The following is a 22,653-nucleotide window of genomic DNA, read 5'->3' on the forward strand; positions in this document are numbered from 1 at the left end:
ATCACGAGTAGGGATTTTCTGATTGATTTTGTTTCTTCGGTTGTAGGTTGTGACTAGAACTTTTCATTAAAAAAAATCGGTACACGTAAAAAGTTTCATGATTTTTTTTATCATTAAAAGCCAAATTCCCAAAATACTTATTTGTTTATTTTTTTTTTAATTTTGGATATTTTTTTAGGAACCTAAAAGGCATCTTTACTGCCAAACGACATTTCAAAAATTGAGTCAAATTTATGAAAAAGCACATCGCAAATGAAATGAACGTTTTATTTTTTTTCACTACAGTTTTCTTTTAATCACTTTGTTGATCGGCCTTCTAGTTGCCAGATTTTTAAAGTTTATTTTTGTTAGAAATGCATTTTCCGCGTTGATAGTCATATTTAGCATGTTTGGGTAGCTTAAAAATATTGTATTATGTTGGATTTTCCGATGAGCAGTAGATATTTTGAAAACTAATCGTTGCAAAATGACTGGACATTTGATGTATTTTAAAATACTTTTTTTTTCAAAAAATAATAACATGGATTGTTATTTAAATTTTATTTTTTTATGATATTAGTAGTTTATGCAACAAGTTGCAAAAGTTTTTTTTCAGCACGAGTCATACATTTATGCAACAAGGTTCATCAAAACTGAAAAATTAAAGTTTCATAGTTAGTTGCAACAAATGTACATGTGTTTAGTTTAGTCAGTTCGCCAAATCATAACAATATTGAAATATATAGCTTTTTGATACAGGTGTTGGAAAATTCAATTTATTCTTTTTCTATATTGTATTGATTTAAATGGTGCATTGACTACATACATGAACATTTGATTTAATTTTCCATTCAAAAGGCGTTGCAGTATCAAACAACCTTATCTATTATCCTATTTATAATTCTATATATTTATTTAATTTAGCCTAACGCTGTCTTTGTTAATCATTATCAATAGTTGTTTTGCTGCTTGGAATATTAATAAAAAGATTTAAACCTTTTCAGTTTCATTAGTTTGGTAATTTATTGAAAAGAAATGATAGTTTAGTATAGTTTCAACAGAAAAAAGTAGAAACTACCAACCTCAATTTCAAACTCCCACTCACAGCATCCTGCTGCACCTGCCAGCATCCCAGCAGATCTGTGCCCCCCAACAAAATTGATGGTGTGTTGTTGACTTTTGATTTCGCGCGTCTGCGCCGCAAGGACCCGCGTCCTGATTCCACTCACACCAGCACACAGCCATTTCGAAGCATTCCCAAACAAAATCAGTTCATAAATGCCATCACACACGGGACCTGTGTCGACCAGACGAGCAGAGTAGGAGGGAAAATTCTGTCAAAATATAATAAGATGATTTTTCCCGCACGCGCGCGTGTGTGTGTGTGTGTGTGAGTGCAGATTAGCGTCGTCCTGGAAAAGCATTTCCAAGTAGAGATAGAGGGAGAGTTCACTTCACTCGGAAGGTGGAAAAGTGAAGGAAAATTGCTGGATTTTCTTCGTGGGCATTTTATGTGGTAGCTAAAAGTTATTACAGAAATGTTCAAAATTGGTACCGCGGAGTTGTCGACCATTGGAAAATCGACATGATGTTGAGCATCACGTGGAAAGTGAAGAAAATTGCGCCCTTATTCGATAAGCTTGACGTGGTTGTATAATAAGTATTAGTGGGCGAGAAAATTTTCATTCTGAGTTGATTTTCCCCGTGGTTGAAAAAATGTGATTAATTACTTGTTTACTGTGAAAGTAGTTTGGAATATCTCTCTCGGAAAAGACAATAAAAATGACAAACCAGTAAATAGATAGTACAACGTAGCTGTAGGAATATTTGTTGAGATATTTACGCTTGATGTTGTGGGAAATCGACGAGGAAACGAGATAACACAAGCTCAAGTGGGTTTCGTCGAGGAAGAATGAGTTTTGCGTGGGAAGTTTGAGTTTGGAAAAATTAGGAACCCCTCCGGTGCAATCAAAAGTCTAGTCAAAACACAGTATTACGAATTCAGAAATAGTTAACGTTAGTTCAAACGACACGCTGGACACAATGCACGGATACCCGTTCATGCAAGTGGTGCAGTACAGTGTGCCAACCTGCACGTGGGCTCCACCTCCCGTGGAACCACCCCGTCCTCCGTCGGCCAATGCTGGTTAATATTAATCCTCTCTTTACCAAAATTTCCAGAAAAAAAACAATCAATTAAATTTAGCTCATTCTTCAACAGCTCCCACGACGTCCGGCGTGCGGAAGTACGTCATCTGGTGCCTGATATGTGGTGGAATCTCCTGCCTGCTGGGAATCCTCTTCCTGGGGATCTACTTCCTGCTCAGGTCGTACACCAGCACCGTTGGGTACTTTGAGACGGTTCCGACGTTCGTGCCGGCCACGCTGGTGAGTAATTATTAATTTTTGTTTTGTAAATGTTTTATCTAACAATTTGAAACGCTCTTTCCAGCTTATGGTCACCGGAATTTGTATCATGAGTCTAGCCAGGAGGCGGAATCGATACAGTTACTTGGTGAGTATTTATGAGAAATTAGCAAGGACATCCAAAACCATTTCACGGCGTGTTTTCTGGGCAAAATTAAGGAAAAAAATAGTCATCGCTACTATTAAATGTGTCTTATAGGAAATTTTCTCAGCTTTCCAATGCTTCTTAGAGCGAAATATTTCATCGGGAAATTTCTGAGATATCTCTATTTTAAGTTTTTTGCTTTAAAATCCTTAAACATTTGTTGGAAACTTTTAAATAACAGTCCAAAAACTTGTCAAATTATGTGTTTCATGTGTCATTTACTCATCAAAATGTGCAAAATAAGACAAGAAACAACTTTGTAGAAGGTTGCAAACCGCTTAACATTTTGAAAATGAAGTTTATACCGATTTTATGAATATGTGGGATTCATTCAGAAATTAAAATCATAAAACCGCATTGATATATTTTTTTTACAAGAACAACTAGATTATTACATACACATACATCAAGATTTTTATGAATTAATATCATATTTCCTCAATCAAACATTAACCAGTTGCATGGATACAATACATGTTAATGTTTAATACTTGAAATTAAACTGCAAACTAGTGTTGCAAGCTTTAGCAGAAATACTCTGTTTGAATTTTTTTCGTTGAAATGATGAATAATATTGTTCGAACAAAAAAAAAAAGTTTGTGACGGTGTTTTCAGCATTCTGAATTGGAAGACTCGAGTTTTATTGTTACTTTTTAAGTGCACTTTCAAAAGTAAACATTATACAGTAGTTGTTCGGTAACTTGGCGTTGTTTAACTGGGCTGCTTTTTAACCCAGTTAAAAAGCAGCCCAGTTAAACAACGCCAAGTTAGGCCGTAGCCCAGTTAAAAAGCAGACAAACGTCAAAAAACCAAAACAAACCGAAATCACCGAGGGGTTAATGGATGCAAAAATCATGGTCAACAATTAACAAACTTTTTTCAAACTTTTATGTTACTTTAAGTCACAATTAAAGAAATATAAAAAGTAATCATTGTAAATAAATTTTAGCTACTTTTATTTTTATATTTCATCAAATAAATATTATGCATCGGTGGTCCCCTCGTTATTTTTCGTTCAGCCAAGTTAGCGAACAGCATTCGATGACTGGGCTACGTTCTCAGCCCAGTTACCGAACAACTACTGTATAACATTTTATATTTATTTTAATCTCATGAAAATATGACTTTTGAAGCTTGCAACAGGAATATATAGTACATTTTCGATTTTAAGTCATATTTGTATTTATGTTCCTGGTTAATGTTTGTTTAAGAAAATATCAAATTTATTCATTAAAATTCAATGATATCATTCACAATCACAAACCTGCCAAAGTTTCGGTTGAACAAGCTAAATTAGAGCAGACACGTGATATTTGTACACCAAAAATATGTAACAATCTAATAATTCTTGGTAAAAAATATATTTTTACACTGTTTTATTATTTAAATTTCTGAATAAATCCCATATATTCAAAAACTCAGGCAAAACATAATTTTTAAAATGTTTAGCCGTTTGCAACCTTCTACAAAGTTGTTTCTTGTCTTATTTTGCACATTTTGATGAGTAAATGACAAATGAAACACATTATTTGATAAGTTTTCTGAACTGTTAGTATAAAGTTTCTAATAAATAATATAGAAATTTAAAACCAAAAAACTTAAAATAGAGATATCTCAGAAATTTCCCGATGAAACATTTCACTCTTAGAAGCATTGGAAAGCTGAGAAAATTTCCTATAAAACACATTTGAAAGTAGGGGAACAGCATCTAATTCCAGCGTGCCTCTAATGTTGGCAGGTCAGAACTTTGACATTCAAATAAAGCTAATTAAAAGCGTTTTCAACTGAAATCGAGTGATAAATTGCTCAATAAGAAGTGAGCAAGCAAGTTTCTATCAAAAGTTTTGCAAAATTAGTTGTTAAAATAGTGAAAATCAGCAAATTGGATGGAATTAGGAGCGAGTGCTTGACCTGCCAAACATACGAGAATTTCCCCTAGCGATGACTATTTTTTCCTGAAAAGTTTGTTCTAGAAAACACGCCGTGCATTTACATCTAAACACAGCTGGCCAAATCTTCAAGTTTTATAGACTTGTTTTCAAAGGCAATACAACCAAATTACTTTATTGATTACCTTAAAGATAATAACACCAACTTTTGAACAACCATGCGCCTCCTCAAAACATATAACTCATAGAAGAAAAATGGAGCCGCATGTTTTTTTTCTGTATTTTAAAGGGAAACCAAACAACAACTCAAACCACAATTCTACCCTTTCCAGATCAAACTGTCCGGCGCGTGCGGGCTCGCTTCCGCCCTGACCTGTGCCCTGGTCACCGTCACCACGACCGTACTCCACATGAGCCGTCTGCAGGTACTTCGCGAGTGCGAATACACGCAAAAGACCCGCACCTGCACGTGCTACTCCGTGACGGCGGACAAACAGGCCGAGGGTGTCGACGACAACGTGCGCTTCGTGTTCGATTCGACGGCCGATTGCGGAGTCGTTCATGGGGCACTGTACTCGTGTCTGCGGGCCGTGTTTGGACTGTCCGTGGCCGGGGTGCTGGTGGCGGTGTTCAGCTGCATGTTGGTGTACCAGCTGTTGAGTCACGAACGCAAGAAGATGTACTGGGAACAGCTGGAACTGCGGTGCCGTTCGTTGTACTCGGGCCAGCAAGGACCGACGGTGCTTCCGTCGGGACCGATGCTGGGTGGGGGACGGAATGGAAATTGCAGGTGCTGCGAGCAGTGCCACGCCCATCGGAATGTGCTTCCATCGGCTTACCCGTGGGAGGGGGACCAGCGGTTCTGGACGCCCGGCCAGGCGGGGAACTTTTATTCGCCCAATCCGGGCGGAGAGGAGAACACGGGGAACAGTAGGTTGAATGGCCAAAATGGGCGACGAATGCCCGGTTGGAGTTGGCCTAGGATGCCATGGCAGAGAAATGACTCCCAGCGAATGTCCCCGCACAGTCCGGATTCCCAGTACGGGTTTTCAAACCGGACGAACGGAGCAGATCAAGCAGCGCTTGCCGCAGCTCAGCCAAGGTACAATGTAATTGAGCAGCAGTACGGCATCTGGGGTCCACCCCCACCGTACAGTGATCCAAATAGTCCGGCCCGCCGTGGCCGTTATCAGTACATCCATCCAGCACAGTGCCAAGTAATGCCCTTTAATGCTGAGGCGAATGCTCCACCGAGTAACATCGCAATTCTGGAGTGCCACCAACACCCGATGGCGACGGTTGAGAACCATTCCATCCAACAGCAGTACAACAATCCGGTCCAACAGAACGGTAATGCCGCCTTCCGGAATCCAGCCAAGCGGCAGCAAGCGTTCAAGCCTACAGCCGCCGCTAAAGATAACTACGAGAATACCCCATCGGACAGTGACGTTCCGAGGGATCGATTCTCAAACACACTTCCTCTGCGAAAAACCAAAAAGCGCGTGGAAGCGGGTGCGAAGAGCATCGGACCAAACCAACCGGCCCCGCGGGTCAACGTGCAGAACGTGTTCAACTCAAACGCACCCAACGGACAGCAACACTCGGTTGAGACGTCCGAAAACGAGTACAATGAACCGACGCACCCGAACAATGAACCGGGTTGCAGCAGTCAACCTGCGCCGACGCACGCCAAGACGAGACGGATCAAGGCCGGCGTAGAGAACACCGGATTCCAAACGGTGGAAGCTCTCGAAGCGGAAGGTAAAATCATGGAACCGACCGAGTCGGAAGTGTACTTTGCGGATGTGAGCAGCTGCTGCAACATGTCCGTGAAGAACGATAACTACTACGAGGACGCGAACCAAAGACGGAAGAGTATGAAGGACAAGAACAAGCAGATCGAGCAGGATCAGCAGCAACAGCAAGCGGACGATTACATCGCGCAACGCTTCGGCAAGCGAGAACCGTCCGTGCGGAGTCGGTTGCCCTTCCCGCAGATCATTCCGGAGACGTACGAGAAGCCGATGGTGATGCCACGGCCCTCGCTTATGCATAAGGATATCTCCCGCCAGAGCATGTGTTCAGTGGAGTCGGGCGAAAAGACCGACTATACGGATCTGTCTCCGGCCACTCCCAGTACAAACTTTCCCTCAGTAGTAACATATCCGTCGGCATCGTCGCAGCAAGATGCTCGCCAGTCGGTCAGTCCTTCGATTCCGAGTGTCGCGGACTTTGCGTCCGAGCCCAACAGTTCCAACTTTATTGCCTCGTACCCGTACTCGTCGAACGAGCAGAGTCAGGAAGCGCACCGGCGCTCGACCAAGAACCTGCAGGACATCTTCCTGGCACCCGACTCGCAGTACGAGGTAATCAAGGAACCGTCCGTCGTCGTCAGTAAGTACAATGAAACCACCCCGCTAACTCTGTCCTACATGACCCACCAGCAGGACATGTCCGCCCAGTTTGGCTACCTCCCGCCGAGCAAACCGCTGCCATCGTCGCAGACATCCTCCATCAGCTTCCAGCACCAGCATCCGACGGTGGCGCAGCAGCAATCCCAGCAGCAGCTGAAGCCCAAATCGCCCAAAAATCTCAACATCACTCCGATCAAGCGACAAAGCTTGGGGACCAACATTAGCTCGATCATACAGAACCTCAGCGGAAGCGAGTCCGGGCTGCTCTACCCGGACGGACGCCACAGCTCTCAGGATCCATCCGGAAGCAACAATGCCAGCACCAACACCAACCCCGGTGGACCAAGCGGACTGCGCAGTCTGGACCTGGTCGGACGGAACGCCCACGACGATTCTGACGACGACGACGACGTTACCAGCATCGAGGATAATGACGACCGGAAGCGGTTGTGAGACGAAGTGTATGTGTGAGTAGAGCCACGTTTGAAAGCACATACCGTTGCCGCCGGTTCTAGGCGGAAACCGTTGGCCGGTGTCCGCGGACCAAGGACCTAACAGTCAAGCCTGACAGTCAACAAAGTCCTTTCCTGATTTTGGTTAGGGAGAACACGTAGTTAGGGTGCTTTATAAGGCTATTAAAATTTTATGTTTTGTCTTAAAAAAATATTGTTTCAAATGCAAAAAAAAAAAACAATTTAAAAGTTCTGAGTACAAAGCAACGTTTTCTTTCGCAGTTGCCATTAAGCACATCCTTAATGTACGTGTTCTTATTGTTGTTAATAGTTTTACATTTTGGTTTTACCTTCCCGAAGAGATAACAGTCTTAGTGACAAACTGTACAATACAAGTTTAGAATACAAAAATGTCTGGCTAGATAAAAAAAAAGTAGCATAAACGTTAGGCCAACCCTATGCGATAGAACTTTTAATTTCGAGCAAGACAAACCTATTCGATTGAGCTACAAAGCTTGCCAGAAATGTGAAATGTTTCCCCCCATTCAAGGAGCTTCAAATATTGAATTATCCAGTTATAAATACATGGATAGCTTATTACGCCCGTTCGTTCGTTGTTTGGATCATTATCTGGATCGATACTCTCCAACCAACTAGTGAAAATTAGTTCTAAAACAATGATGTTCATTTCTGGTAGCGCCTTTTAATATCATACCTCCCTCCACAAAAGAAAAATGGCGGCAGTTAGATCTGTTAATCAAATTCATTAGAGCCAAGACTGCTGCAGTCTGATAGTTGATCCGTAATGTGAGTATACATATAGTTGAATGTAGCCGAAAGTGTAGATTTAAGATACAGTTTAAAATTTTGTAAAGCAACAGATCTCCTCAACTTTATTTCCCGTTCATAGCTTTAACACTTCAATACGATTTGAGTAAATGCGAGGACTTCTGGGCGCAGTGACTGTTCCCCTTTTCGTGTTTGATTTCAGCAGCCAACAAGAGACAAAAAAAAAACAAATTATTGCTGTTCGTGCGATAATTATACGATCGTAAAATATGTTGTACATAAATCTATAAAGAGCAAAGTTTGTGCGAAGCATGCATTCATCGATACCCATTAACATAACCTTAACCCATAACAAATAAAGATCTTGATTTTTCACGCAATCATGTGTTATCGAATAATTGTTACATGTAATATAGGAAAGCTCAGTGGAAAATGAATGTTTTCGTTGTTGAAATACAGGCAAACAGTTGGATCCATCTTACAACATCAGTTGAAATTAATTTAACGCATTTAAAAAAATTCTTCATTCTACACACAAATTTAGTTAGGCCATTTGACGACTGCTCTCCAAAAGTATTGTAATCATACATAAAGATAAAACAGAAGAATACGTTATTTACGATTACAGCGGTGTGCTATAGATTGAAACTATCATGAGAAATGATATGCGCTCACGAAATTCTTATACAAACAAAATGTATTAATTTGTTAACAAAAATCAATAAAAACAACGGATACAATTATATGCAAACAAAATCGGGAACAGTTATTTTCAATTTTATCAACTCCGACAAGCCATGATGCCGTGAAAATGATCAAAAAGCAGATCGAGCTGAAGGTGTGACGGACGTGTGGCTGCCTCGCGCTCGCGGCTTTGTTTACGTTTGGAGGTGTCGTGTTTTGCGGGTCAAAAGAACCGATAGTGGCCGTCGTGGTTCTTTCGGTGGACTTTCCGCCCTAACATTCCAAGGAATGGAGGCGAACGAGCGCAAAAGGAAGAAAGAGGACGATAGCAATGTGGGGCAGAATCTGCTAAACAACAACAAGTTCAGCCCGCTAGCGGAAAACAACAACAATGACAGCCCAGCAGGAGGAGGGGACGCCCCGATGGTTCCAGCACCCGGCCGGTCGGCAAGTAAACAAAAGCAACCACCTTTGATGGTGAAGAACAGTACGGACTTTTACAAGATCGTGGCGATAGTGGAAAGTTGTAAATTTGGTTTCGACCCGATTTACAAACTAACCCGATTTGGAACCAAGATGACCTGCTGATTTTGACAAGTTGCAAGAGATCCTCAAGAAGAAGAAAGTGGAATTCTACACCCACGGCCGAAGAAGCGAACGATCTCACCGGGTCGTTGTTCGTGGTTTACCTGATCAACTGAAACCGGATGAGGTCAAGTACCTGCTGAAGAGGGATCTCAAGCTGGACGCGCTGGAGATGCATGTCATCAAGCGGAAGGAAACGTCCACCGTGGACGAAACTCCGTACATTGTGGTCTTCCCCAAGGAATACACCAATCTGAAGAAGCTCTCTGCAATAAAGGTGCACCAAATGTGGGGGTCCCCACAAGACGGACGAGTGCAAAGTCCAAGAAGCAGATTTGAAGCGGTGTGCCAACTGCTCTGGAGCTCACGAAGCCACGGACCGCAGCTGCCCCAAGCGTGCGGACTTCATCCGGAGGTGCCAGCTGGTGTCGAAACCACCGGCTAGGAAGCAGTTCTGGCGTTCACACCGGCTGAGTTCCCTCCGCTGCCGGGCGCAGTTCCGGACGGAAAATCGAAGAATCGCCCTTGACCAGCAGGAAGCAGCTAAGGTGGCTCCCGAGACGGTGGAGCCACGGAGGAGGAAGCCGGGGAGGTGCTCTACAGTTCTGTTGAGCTTAGGGGCATTTTCTCCAAGTACATCGCCAGGTTCAAGACCTGCTAGACCCGCTTGGACCAAGCAACCCTCGTCAGTTACATAATCTCGAAGTACGGAGTACAAGGAGTTATTTTTGTTATTATTATATATTTAATTTTAAACTGATCTTTGGTCCCAACCTGGTCGCAGCACCTAATAGGACCCTAATAAAAATAAGTTATGAAAAAAAAGATCGAGCTGTGGGAGTTTGCCCTACAATGGTGATGACAGCAGCAGTGACTTCAATGCGGCAGTAAGCGACGAACTTGTTTTTTTTACCAGTATTGAGAATTGTATATTTTTATTTGTTTATCTATCTCCCTCAACAATATTCAGTTAAAAATTAAGAGGGAAAAATATTTTGAATTGTTTGTTGATATTTTTAGAAATCATCAAAGAAAAAAGAATAGAAATATTTTTTAAATTTTCAAGCGGTCTTGTTTATCTTTAGCACAATTTCAGTAGATTTGCAAATGTGGAAAATGTTTCAACTTTCACGCATTCGGCAATATAAGATATTTTTTACCAAACTCGTAGTTGAATAATTGGTAAATTCCAATCGCAGAATAGTTACTAACTGTCTAAATTTACCCAACAAGTTACCGACATAATTCAATCTAATAGAGTTTATTACTTTGATTTATCATTAAACAAATAGTTCTGAACATAGCAATATTGCTAATTATACACAGTTTCTTTGTAATATACATATTTCTACATGCCCCAAAATCGGCCAGAAAAATCAGGGGAACAAAATATTAATTCAAAATACTTCAAAATGTCAATGGAAATGGAAGTGCAATCAGCTATATTCAATTTAAATGCATTCCTCTGCGTTAAAAATTAGCATTTTTAGCATGTTTGGATTTATTCCAACATCTTTTAAATTTTTGAAAATTTCGATGTACCGAACAGCAAAAAGTTTTTTTTTCGCTTAAATTTTTGTTTTCGTCAAATCTTACATTTATTTAAAACTAATGATTGCAAAACAACTTAATTAACTTTTTTCATTCAAAAGTTGAGAGTATGACTTATTTTTTCCTTTTTTCCACTACCTCGACCTCAGCCAGAGCCGAGGGACGAAAACTTTTTAAAATATTTGCATCGGCCTTATATTGAAAAAAAAAATAAAACTCAAAGTTTTAAATACTACCATATTCGAATTTATTTACAACTTCTACTCCCTCTTATTCCTTCGAACCATCTTTTACACAAAACTGACCCTCAAACTCGCCACCAGCACCATCGCCACAACACTCAACACACTGAACCCAGCCCTCTTCTCAGCCGCACTCGTCGGCGCCTTGTGGGTCACTCCATCGCCTTCCTCATCCGGCACGTTCGAGATCTCGTTCTCCTGGTTCAGTTCGTCGATGGCCACCACGATGGCATCGTTCACCGTTCGCAGCAGCTTGTACTTGCCCTGGACCGCCGGAGGAACGGTCAGCTTGACCTTGTCTCGGTCACCAAAATCGTCATAGGTTCCCTCTTCCGGATTGCACAGCCCGTTGAAGTCGTCCGTGTCCACCGACCAGATCATCAGACCGCCCAGGTTCTGCCGGATGGCGAATCGCACCTTGTTGGCCATCGATCGCGTGTTGTCGTAGATCACTACCCGGGTCATGTTTCCGTCCAGGATGGTGGCGATGGCTTCGGATGCTTCCGGATCCCAGGACACGTTCCAGCCTTCCGGGTTGGCCTTGAGGGCTTCGCACACTTCGTTGTATCCCATGAATCCGTTCTCGTTGGTTGATGGACCGGCGAATCCCTTGTCGTCCGATTCGTCACCGATCTTCGCCCGCTTTGACGGAGTTACGAAGGTGCGGCCGTAGAAGGGCAATCCCAGTACGATCTTGTTCGATGGTGCTCCCAGGGCCAACAGGTGTTCGATTGTGTACTCGACGTTCAGGACGTCACGGCTTTGGAGAGGGGCATTTGGACCAATCTTGCGGTTCCAGCTGCCGTTGTAATCGTAGCACATGATGTGCAGGTAGTCCAGGTACTTGGACAGCGTTTTGATATCGTACGCGGCGTCGATCGTGTCCTTTCCAGCTCCAATAGCCGACGTCACGAGCAGGTTGTTACGCTTAAACTGCTGGCTCAACTCCTTGACCAGCGACACAAAGTTCTCCCGATCAAACGGTTTACCACCCCGCTGCGTTGGATACTCCCAGTCCAGATCCAGACCGTCGAAGCCGTATTTTCTAAAAATAAAAGCAATATTAACTCTCTAATTCAAATCCTCCCAACAATCAATCTTACTTGACAAACTCCAGCGCGTTCTTCACGAACGCTTGCCGGCGTTCCGGGTTGGCCGCCAGATCCGAATAACGCTCGGAGCCCTCGTTCCAGCCGCCGATGGCGATCAGCACCTTCAGGTGGGGGTTCGCGTTGCGCATTCCAACCAGCTTCTCGTAGCCGCCCTTGCCCCAGTTGTCCTTCAGGTCTTGCCAGGGATCTGGAAAAAATCAAGTTACATCCATATGTAATGATTTGAAGACTTATCAAAAAGCAAATAGTTGAACCCATTAGCAAACTACGTTGTTTGACCGATACTTGGAATGGTAAACAAATATCAGTGAGAATTGGTTAAGTACATAAGTTTGTTGAGTCATTTCACTTGTTCAGTTCTTATCTCATAATGGTGATGATGCGTATGTTCTAATTTAAGCTAGTGATAAAATAAACTTGCTATTAATATATTCACGTTAACATTACTTAACGTATTTTTATTTGATTCTAGATCAATTCAGAGTTCAAATTTGTCTGATCCTCCTTTCGGATTAGGAAGTAAATGTTGGACCTGGCCTGATTGTAAATAGGCCATCAACTTAACCTTGGTTCTTACGATGTTTTGGCAACATCATATTGTCTATGTTGGCAGGGTAATTAAAAGTGACAACTACGTAGACTGATTGCATGAGAAGCCATAACCTAATAGAGGCATAGTCGTTACTCGCTAGGTCAGTCCAGCTTTAGGAGTCGTCTCCCTGCAAGATTAAACCCGATTATCTGATGTTTCAATTATTACTCTAAAAGCTGCTTTTACCCGGTCACGAAAATTTGTAGCAGAGCTGGTGAATGATTTTAGCAAGCCTGCCAGAGCTCTTTTAAATTTTTTCTAGAAAATTTTGACAGTAAAATTTGTCAAAAATGACGTAATTTTAGCCTAACCGTTTTGTGGCGAATTTGATTAACACCATCTTGTAAATTTTCACTTTTTTCTGTTTGTATATATTGTATATATTTTTTATTTTGTTTCAATTTGCTGGAAAAAATCTAGCAAACCTTCTCAAGAAACCCTTAAAAAACATCTTTCTTGAAAAACTGTATACGTTCAATTCTAGCTAAATTCTGGCAGGATTCTAGCAGAAAATTTGAGCCATTTCTTTCTAGCAAAATTCTTACAGAATTCTAGCAGGAGGCCTGTCAGAATAGTTCTAGCAACATTCTAGCAGGATTCTTACAGAATCGATTGATTTCACCGGCTCCTGCTACCCAGTCACGGCGTTCTCGCAGGATTCTTAGAGAAATCTTACAGAGCGAAAATGTTCTTACTAGCCCAGTCACGACGTTCTAGCAGGATTCTAGCAGAGTTCTCACAGAGCTGGATATTCTTACAGCATTCTAGCAGAAATGTTCCACCGTTCTAGCAGGATTCTGGCAGAACCAGCTCTGCTAGAATATTTCGTGACTGGGAGAACGCTGCCAGCATCCTGCTAGATTTTCTGTAGAATTCTTTGAGAATTCTAGCTCAAATGCAATAACCGGTTCTAGCAGAAGCCGGCGAAATCAACCGGTTCTGTAAGAATCCTGCTAAAATTTTGCTAGAACTATTCTGACAGGCCTCCAGCTAGAATTCTGTAAGAATTAAGCTAGAATGAGATGGCAAAGAATTCTGATAGAATCCTGCTAGAATTTTGTTAGAATCAAATGGCAGAAAATTTTGATAACAACCAAACAATTAAAAATATTCAATTTGAAAAACATGACACAAGAATCTTTATCAATTTATTAAACACTCAATTTTCAATTACACTTCATCTTCACTTCATCTTCACACACACATTTCTTCGTTTTTCCTGTGACTTTTGGTGAGAAATCAGTAGTGCTGAGGGCAAATATAGTCGTCTTTCGGCAGGATGCCGGCGGATCCGGGAAATATGCCGTCCAACTTGACATGTCCAACTTGATTCCAATTAGCGGCCGCCGGAGTTGAGGGTGCTGGTGGTGAAGTTCCATGTGGTTCTCGCTGACATTTTTTCTGAAAATTGATCGAGCCTTCCAGGTCGAGGCAATGGAAACCGTGCCTGTGGAATTGAAATTGAATAATTAAAGTAACTTAAAGGAAAAAAAATCTATAAGTATTTTTCTTACCATATTCGGATTGGCCAGGCGGCCATCGGAACGACGCCGACGCTACTTTTTTTTATGGCAACTTTTTGTCACGCAATTTCTGACAAGATGGCGGTCACATTGTAGTTTGGCGAAAATGACGCCATTTTCGACGAACTTTGCGCTGCCTGATTGTTCTAAAAAAATTCTTATAAAATTCTAGCAGATTTCGCTCTGTCAGAATATTCTAACAAAAATCTTACAGAGTTCGGACAGCCCTGCTAGAATCATTCTAGCAGGATTCTAATAGAACCAATTCTGCCAGAAATTTCCGTTTCTGGGTAGAACCGAAGAGTAAGAATATTTTCGCTCTGCTTGAATTCTGTAAGAATTCCGTGAGAACGCCGTGACTGGGTAATCTTTCCCGAAGAGTGAGTTGTGCTAACTTCCGTCTTAAAAATGATACAGCTTGCTAAAAAACTTATCTAAAACGTAATTTGAGAGCAAAAACAAAATTACAATTATATTAAAACATTGACAAAAAAAAGCGAATGATCATCAAACTACACTCAACCCCCGGTGGTTGGTCACTTTTTCGTTTGACACTTTTTTAGTTTGTACCCCGTTGGTTGGTGAAAGTCAAACTAAAGAGTGACGAACTGTCACTTTTTACACGGCGCTCACGCACACTATCGAAATAAACGTTTAGTAGTGTGTGTGAACTCCGTGTAAGAAGGGTGTCAAACTAAAAAGTGACCCCGTTCGTTTGACAACAGTTGGTGTCAAACCAACGGGGTTTGAGTGTATACAAATCAATGCGACCCCTTCTGTATCCGTTTCTTATAACGTTTTTGCCCTCGTGAACTAATTAAGTCCCCGTATTACAAAACCAAATCCGGTTACGATGGCTCTCACGCTCCACTTCCCTCAAATGCGGTCCCTTAAGCCGGGCGGTCGACCGGTGGATAACAAAACAGGAAAACGTGTAATTCGACACCAAGTACAGTGGTTTAACCCTCAATTGATCAGGTATTGTTGGATTTTTGTCTTCTTTCAACTTGCAATCCAAATGAGATATGAGAATATTCGTAATATTTTTAAAGAAAAGTTTCATAAAAATCTAGTGTGAGTGAAACGATTATTTAGAATTAAAAAAATCATGAAGGTTGTGAAATTTTACATTTTTTTTGTGTTTTGTGATTGTGATTGCAATTTAGTTTCGCTTAGAATTTCCAATAAGTAGTTACTCCTTAGCTTCGTTTTTTTTTTGTTTTATTCAAGACTTAAGAGGCAGTATTTGTAAATATTGCTCGCTTTGTTCTAGAGGTCGTATCGAGGTGCTCCAATTTGGATGAAACTTTCAGCATTTGTTTGTCTATACATGAGATGAACTCATGCCAAATATGAGCCCTCTACGACAAAGGGAAGTGGGGTAAAACGGGCATGGAAGTTTGAGGTCCAAAAAACATAAAAAAATCTTAAAATTGCTCACATTTCCATTAAACTTCATCAATTCCAATTCTCTTAGATGCATTCGAAAGGTCTTTTGAAGCACTTCAAAATGTGCCATAGACATCCAGGAGTCTATGTCCGAGGATTCCGAATATGACAAAATTGAGACCAAAAAGTGCCGCTATGGCGGCCTACAGGGCAAAAACTAACGTTGTAAAATGTTTGTTCTAGAAAAATCGAAAAACTATGAGAAAAACTGCGATTGGCCAAAAAGTTAATGACATAGGCTTATAGTTCATGAAATTTACCTATCTTTGTCCTATGGGAGTATGGGTGTTGGAGGCTGTTGCAAAAAGATATTAAGGTTTTAAAAAAATCCATTTTTAACAGTAATATGCAAAAGCTATGAGAAAAAATCAAACCAATCCTGGAAGTCTATGGCACATTTTGAAGTGCTTCAAAAGACCTTTCGAATGCATCTTAGAAAGTTGGAATTGATGAAGTTTTACGGAAATGCGAGCAATTTTAAGATTTTTCATGTTTTTTTTTAACCTCAAACTTCCATGCCCGTTTTACCCCCCGTCGTAGAGGGCTCATATTTGGCATGGGTTCATCTCATGTATAGACAAACAAATGCTGAAAGTTTCATCCAAATTGGAGCACCTCGATACGACCTGTTATACATTGGTGAAAAACTCGCTCTTAATACACTCAAACCCCGATGGTTTGACACAAACTGTTGTCAAACGAACGGGGTCACTTTTTAGTTTGACACCCTTTTTACACGGAGTACACACACACTATCAAACGTTTGTTTTGATAGTGTGCGTGAGCGCCATGTAAAAAGTGACAGTTCGTCACTCGTTTTAGTTTGACTTTGACCAACCAACCGGGTACAAACTAAAAAAGTGTCAAACGAAAAAGTGACCAACCACCGGGGGTTGAGTGTAACTAACTTTTGAAAAAAATATTACATATTTGCCCAATACGTCAATTTGAGAAAATATTACGAATTTCGTGAGATTAATTGAGGGTTAACTAACATGTTTAGCAAATCCCCTCTGGATCAATCGAATCAAATTCCCCTCAATATAGAGTGTAGCTTCCCCTTCTCTTTCCATACTTACCAAGTGATTTCATGGCATTGTTCTCGATGTCCAGGCCGGCAAAGGCGTAGATGGCGTGCGTGCAGAGCTTCGGGTCGAAGGCATCCAACCCGTACGAAGCGGTTCCCTTCCGGTAGACGGCCCACGTCGAAATGTAGCATACCACAACGCGATCGTGGTCGGTCACTGGACGACGGCCAAGGAAAGGTGATGGTGATGGAACGTGCGAAAAATAAAATATATGAGAAAACGGAAGAAAATCAGACTATTTTGTTGCGGTAGGGTCGAGGGTGATATGTTGGACCTGTGAGCTAAAACTAGGGTAGCGGTAAATTTGAAAAAATCTTATTCTGGCAGACGAAGCACCAATCGCCAACAATTAATTGTTTATAAAAGGAAACCATAATGTTAAAATTAATCCATAAAAGGATCAAAATTGAATGTGTTACCTTAAAAATTTGCGGCATAATCAACGACCGTGCAGAAAGAAATCGAAATCGCGCCGGTGAAGCGTGTGCAGAATGAGTCATGAAGTTACGGCAAGCATGTGAAGAAAGTCGGTACACAAAAACAACAAGATTGGAATATGTGCAGCCAAACAAAGATCGATTTTGTTTCTTTTGTTCGGATCGGATCACTGTCTGATAACGGCAGAGTCCATCACCGCCTCGATGGCATAACATGACGGGAATGGTAAACAATGATAATAGGTTGTTAACCATGACAGACAGACAGATGCCATAACGGCGTTGATTGGTTTTGACAAATCGCCATAATGGCGCCTTTTTATAGCGAAACTTCTAGGAGCTTCTAGCTTTGCGGTTTGTTTCTGTTCTTCTGTTCCAACCACAATTACCACTGATTTGAGCTGCTCCCCGATTCTCAAATGTGTATCATTATGTTCTTCCCATCACCAGAAGTAATTACGCGTGGTCAAAGACTTTGGCTTCTGAAGCTCTACCAGGACAAGCTATGGAGTTGTGTCGTTCCTCCTGAGCGGAATCTTCTACTAGAAACCCTCGGGAAGAAAACTATCGCTAGCCCAAGAAGCAAACAGGAAGCCAGCTAAAGAACCAAGCAGTTCAAGGCCAAATCAAGCCAGTTTATTCATCATCACCCTGCCTGTGGGAACACACAGGGGTCCCCCTCTTGCTATTAGCAGTCGTGTGTGTCGTGCCATGGATCTTGGTCTTGGGGCTTCTTCGGGTGTCTTCCTTGCGGTGGCGATGGCGGCCACATGAAACCTGTCTTTGAGGTGAGTTTGGCTGGGAAGATAAAGAAAGATAACTGATTTTACGATGCCTCGTGTGGTTTTTGCTCATAAAAGAGATTGGGCTTCTAGAATGGAATCTAGCGCTGAATCTAGGAGATGCTAATTATACGACTGTTGGAAACAGGATTTTGACTGTTTTACAGTTGCCTAAAATTTTTGCCATCGAAATAGTTATGTCAATTGTAATTTTCATGGTAATATATATTTTGTCTAACCGAATTTTAAACCTAGCGCAGCCAATCTTTCGATATATTTTGTCTAATCGAATTTAAAAAAAACTACATAGTAAAAAAGTTAAATTTGAAAAGTTGCAAAAACTCAACCTTTTTTGAAAACTAAGTAAAAAATGTATGTGGAATAAGTAAAAATACACATGAAAAAATGAATGGTGTAACCCATATTCAATTTCCGTTATTATTTTTTTTTAAATTTGTACTAGGTATGTTAAGATATATTTTCAAAATCTGCATCAATGTCTTCATGACTCAAATCACCATTATTCAAATGTCATTTTAAATAAAATAATGGCTCATAGAAGTCATTTTTATGCTTAAATAGTATGAAACAAATAATAGTACAAAACATCAAACATATATCTAAACTTATTATAATAAATCAGAGTCTCTCTTTTATGATTAAATTAACTATCCAATAATTTTTTTGACTGTTTATTTCACTTAAGTAAATCGAAATAATGTTAATTCGAGGAACATATTTAACATAAGTACAACCCAAAACTTCCCAAATATCGAGCAAAATTAAGGGGGTTCAATATCAAATCAAAATCAAACCATCCACATTAACGACCCCCGGGTCTTTTGTGGTCTCTATTGCAAGTTTCTGCTCGAACCTAGGAGTCCGAAGGCTTGAATGGGGAGAGCACCCAAACCTCTTTTTACTCCAAGGAACCTTCCACCCCAGTGTTTGAACTGACGACCTTTGGATTGCGAGTCCAACCGCCGCCAGCGATTCCACCGGAGTAGGCTTGGTTTGGTGTGTTGTTTGTACTTATGGCATGGAGACAACTCCTACACCTGGAATGACTTAACGGCCTAACAACCAAGGCCGGGACCGACATTTTACTTCCTCATCCGATGGAAGGTTGCAGCAGTTGGGAATCGAACCCAGAATCATCCGCTTACAAAGCGGACAGCGTAAGGGGTTCAATATATGACAGCGAAAAAACTACGTTTTTCAATAATGGACCCTTGTTAATTTGACTAATAAAAATGAAAAAACAAACAGAAGAAAAATGTACCTTATAGCAATACATTTTTTAAACATACGTTAAAAGTTTGTTTTAATCAACTTAAATGCATATTTGTTCAATCATGGCTATAAATATAACTGTTTAGTCTTAAAAGTAAAAAAAGTTCCTGAAATCGTAAGAATTGACAATAAATCAAAACTATTGTTTTTTACTTCACTTTTAAACATCATAATTGATGTTTTAAATGTTATTTTCTAATTATGAAACACAAACTAAACTTTTTTTTGGAAATAAAATACCATGTTTTTATCAGCAAGTGTAAACAAATCTATTGTTTTGTTTTGGCGAACTATTTTACTAATTGATATGGAACTATTTGCATCAAAATGAGTTTTTTTTTAATAAAATTAATATTGACATATTGGAGATAACATTACTTTTTGACACTTTATTTTTTTGGTTTTTGTCGTTTTTACATTGCTTTAAGCCATGTTTTTAAACAAAAATCATATTTTTGCGATAAAAAGTGACCAAAAGCCCTTTTTGATTCATTATATCTATCATGAGAATCACACCATGAATTAAAACACAGATATCAGTTAAATTTGATATAAAAAAAAAAACAATTTTCCTATAGTGGACCCGGGACCACAATCGGATTATGGACCCGGGTCCACAATAGGAAAAGGGGGTCCATAACTGAAAAAAAATCAAATGGCTATATTGCTGCATAAAAGCAATTATTTGATGAAAAATAATCAGAATTGTTCGAAAGTCTGCAGATTTCATGGTTCCGTACAATGAGATATAAAATAGTGCTTAAAATAGTGATAACTTGTGAAAAATGCTGATCGGCTCTACTAAGGTGTCCCTTATTGGTTAAAATACGATTACGATTTTGGAGAGGACATTCTGCCGGGTCGATGGTTGTATAGAAGTTGGTACTTTAGTCGAATGTTATGTACTTTTACATAAAAAAAAACTTTAAGTACAGGGGGTACGGACAAATTTTTGACACACTGTATCTAAGTATTGACGAAATTTGTTGTTTGCGGTACTGTACATTGGATTTTTAGAAAAAAAAAATAAAAATATATTTAGAAGCAAATAGTGACTACCAACGCAGGAAAATGCATTTTAAAATGTTTCAAGCTAATTAAACGGCTTTTTTTACTTAAATCTTGAAGTTTTTGAAAAAAAAAGTTGTTTGGTCCCCTGATTTTTGTGGGTGACATTAATTTTGGAAAATATTTGCAACGGCCTTACGTTGCTTTCACTATTAAAATGAATGCAGTAATTAACATAAGCTGAGATATGCACTACTTCAAACAACTGTTTTGTTCAGAGTAAGGAAACTTGCAAGAACTAAGAAGATTGAAAAAAAAATCAGAGAAGGAATACAAAATATCCTTCGAAACAAACTGTAACTGTAACTAAAAACCATAAAAGCAAATAAAAAATGATTATAAACAAGCAAAACCAATTTCTTTACTATAATCAACCAAAAAAAAATCCAATAAAATAACGTCATGATCCGAATTCCCGGACGCTTCGAAACCCGGACACTTCAACTTGTTTTATCAATTATTTGGATATAAGATCGCATTATGAATGTCAAAACTGTGTTATTTGATTAATTCTAACACCAACTTTCATTTAAAGTTTGTTTGAACGCTGTAGTTAATGCCAAAACAATAAAATAAAACAAAATTATAAGTTTACCAAAAATGCGAAACATTTCAACGGAAATATTTCATAGGCGTCCGAAGCACCGGGAAAGCAAAGCAGAAATTTATGTTTTTGATTTCCTTAAATTCTAGCAAATTTTTATATAAACTATCGATTGTTTTGATGTTAACAGCTTATTTGAGGCTTAAAGAATGCCATTCACTAACATTTCAGTCCAAATTTGTGCGATTCATAAGCAAAATCGAGTGTCCGGAATTCGAAGCAAAAGTGTCCGGATTTCGAATCAGCTTTTAACAGTGTCCGGGATTCGAAGCACAACAAGTCATTTTAATTTTCAAATTCTGATGAAAAATTGTTTGAAAAGACATATTTTGCATGCATTCTCTTAAAACTGACTGTTTATACTAAATCCTGATGATATTTCTACATTTCCAACTTATTACATGATTTTTTGCCAGCTATAACAAAAATAATATGGTACTAAGTGTCCGGATTTCGAATCATGACGTTATGTCATTGACCTTTATTTGCTTGTTCTATAAACTAATATTCGAACGATTGCCTCCTTTCCTGACAACAAAAACAATTTAAAAAAAAAATGTTCATACCAAACAATACCATCCGCACATATTCAATTTCAAGTTCGCCCCCGCCATCATCACTGTCGAGGTCTCCCGGAGCACACTTTAAGTTTGGAAAGTGCCGGTCACATTGTCCCAAATAATTCCCACCCGCACACGGACACCAAGTTCCGAATTCTTCAAAAAATACCGCTAGTAGGCACCACAAGCTGAACATTCACCAACAGTCCATGTACGGCGCAAGCTGCTGTTTTGTTGTTGTATATATCTTCCACTCACCCAAACTGGCCGCCGTGAGTCCATTGTTGATGGAGTTGAATGCTAGCAGCAGCAGCAGCGAAACTGCCGAGGTCCAGCAGCTGGATACGACCATTGCCAAACCGAAGGCAATATCTCACACCTTCGTCGGTCAGAGATAACAATCACACACACAAACACCTGATGTTGGTGTTCTCGATGTTCAACTGCCGCAATTACGTTGATTAGGTTGCGGCTAGAACTCGTCGTCGTGCCTTCTCCGACGGAAAGCGAAAGTGCCGATTTGGTATTTTCCACCGGGGATCGGTTCAATAAAATGCCACGATTGCACTGCACCAACACGAACACCGAATCAATCTTTGTCTCGGGTACAACACAACAACACAACGACCGCTCTATTTCTTCACAGGCTTCAAGCGCGAGCGCGCGCACAGAACACTTAAAATTGCGCGAACCAACCGTAGGGCCACGTGCGCACCGGGCCGACTCTCAACGCAGACTGACGAAGTCTTTCCGGGGGAGAGCGTAAAGTGGTTCAACACCCAACCTGCCGTTGCGTTGAGCTTGAGTTGGGAGTTGGTGTACAAAGTCCTCGTGAAGTTTGGCTTGATTGAGCAGAATGGAACACCGACGGCGCGGTGGCTCTTTCGCGCTCTCTTGTGCGGTTCGGGAGGTGTTACGCCGAAGGGGAAATAGAGGAACGTTGAAATTTATTTTATGTTTAATATTTTATCTCGATTCAAATTTTATC

At 40.3% G+C, this 22,653-nt stretch overlaps 2 protein-coding genes across 8 annotated transcripts in view; one reads left to right on the forward strand and one right to left on the reverse strand.

Moving 5' to 3' along the window:
* LOC120420093 (uncharacterized) overlaps nt 1-8,856 on the forward strand; it is a 33,510-nt gene extending 24,654 nt beyond the window's left edge. For 2 of the 7 annotated variants that reach the window (XM_039583027.2, XM_039583026.2), the window contains 3 exons: nt 2,201-2,367; nt 2,432-2,494; nt 4,773-8,856. In XM_039583027.2, the coding sequence (XP_039438961.1) occupies nt 2,201-2,367; nt 2,432-2,494; nt 4,773-7,307 (2,765 nt within the window). In that variant the 3' untranslated portion in view covers nt 7,308-8,856. Of the gene's footprint in view, nt 1-1,356; nt 2,126-2,185; nt 2,368-2,431; nt 2,495-4,772 lie in introns of those variants that run through there. The other 5 variants (XR_008212453.1, XM_052710124.1, XM_052710125.1 and 2 more) reach the window with 5 other exon arrangements.
* Nucleotides 8,857-11,138: 2,282 nt separating this feature from the next.
* Nucleotides 11,139-22,414, reverse strand: LOC120420111 (probable chitinase 2). The gene is made up of 4 exons (XM_039583059.2): nt 21,924-22,414; nt 16,913-17,077; nt 12,261-12,456; nt 11,139-12,202 (listed from the first exon to the last, which is right to left on the reverse strand). Exons 1-4 carry the CDS (start codon nt 22,015-22,017, stop codon nt 11,206-11,208), a joined length of 1,452 nt encoding a protein of 483 aa, XP_039438993.1. The 5' UTR covers nt 22,018-22,414; the 3' UTR covers nt 11,139-11,205.
* Nucleotides 22,415-22,653: the final 239 nt, after the last annotated feature.

Source organism: Culex pipiens, chromosome 3 (genome assembly GCF_016801865.2).
Source record: "Culex pipiens pallens isolate TS chromosome 3, TS_CPP_V2, whole genome shotgun sequence".
Classification (NCBI taxonomy): Eukaryota; Metazoa; Arthropoda; class Insecta; order Diptera; family Culicidae; genus Culex; species Culex pipiens.

Excerpts from the sequence above, each read along its gene's own strand:
- LOC120420111 (XM_039583059.2), bottom strand. The coding sequence starts at position 22,017 with ATGGTCGTATCCAGCTGCTGGACCTCGGCAGTTTCGCTGCTGCTGCTG. Across the intron at positions 17,078-21,923 it reads ACTCACGGCGGCCAGTTTGG|TGACCGACCACGATCGCGTT; the intron begins GTGAGTGGAAGA and ends GCCGTCGTCCAG. Across the intron at positions 12,457-16,912 it reads CAATGCCATGAAATCACTTG|ATCCCTGGCAAGACCTGAAG; the intron begins GTAAGTATGGAA and ends GATTTTTTCCAG.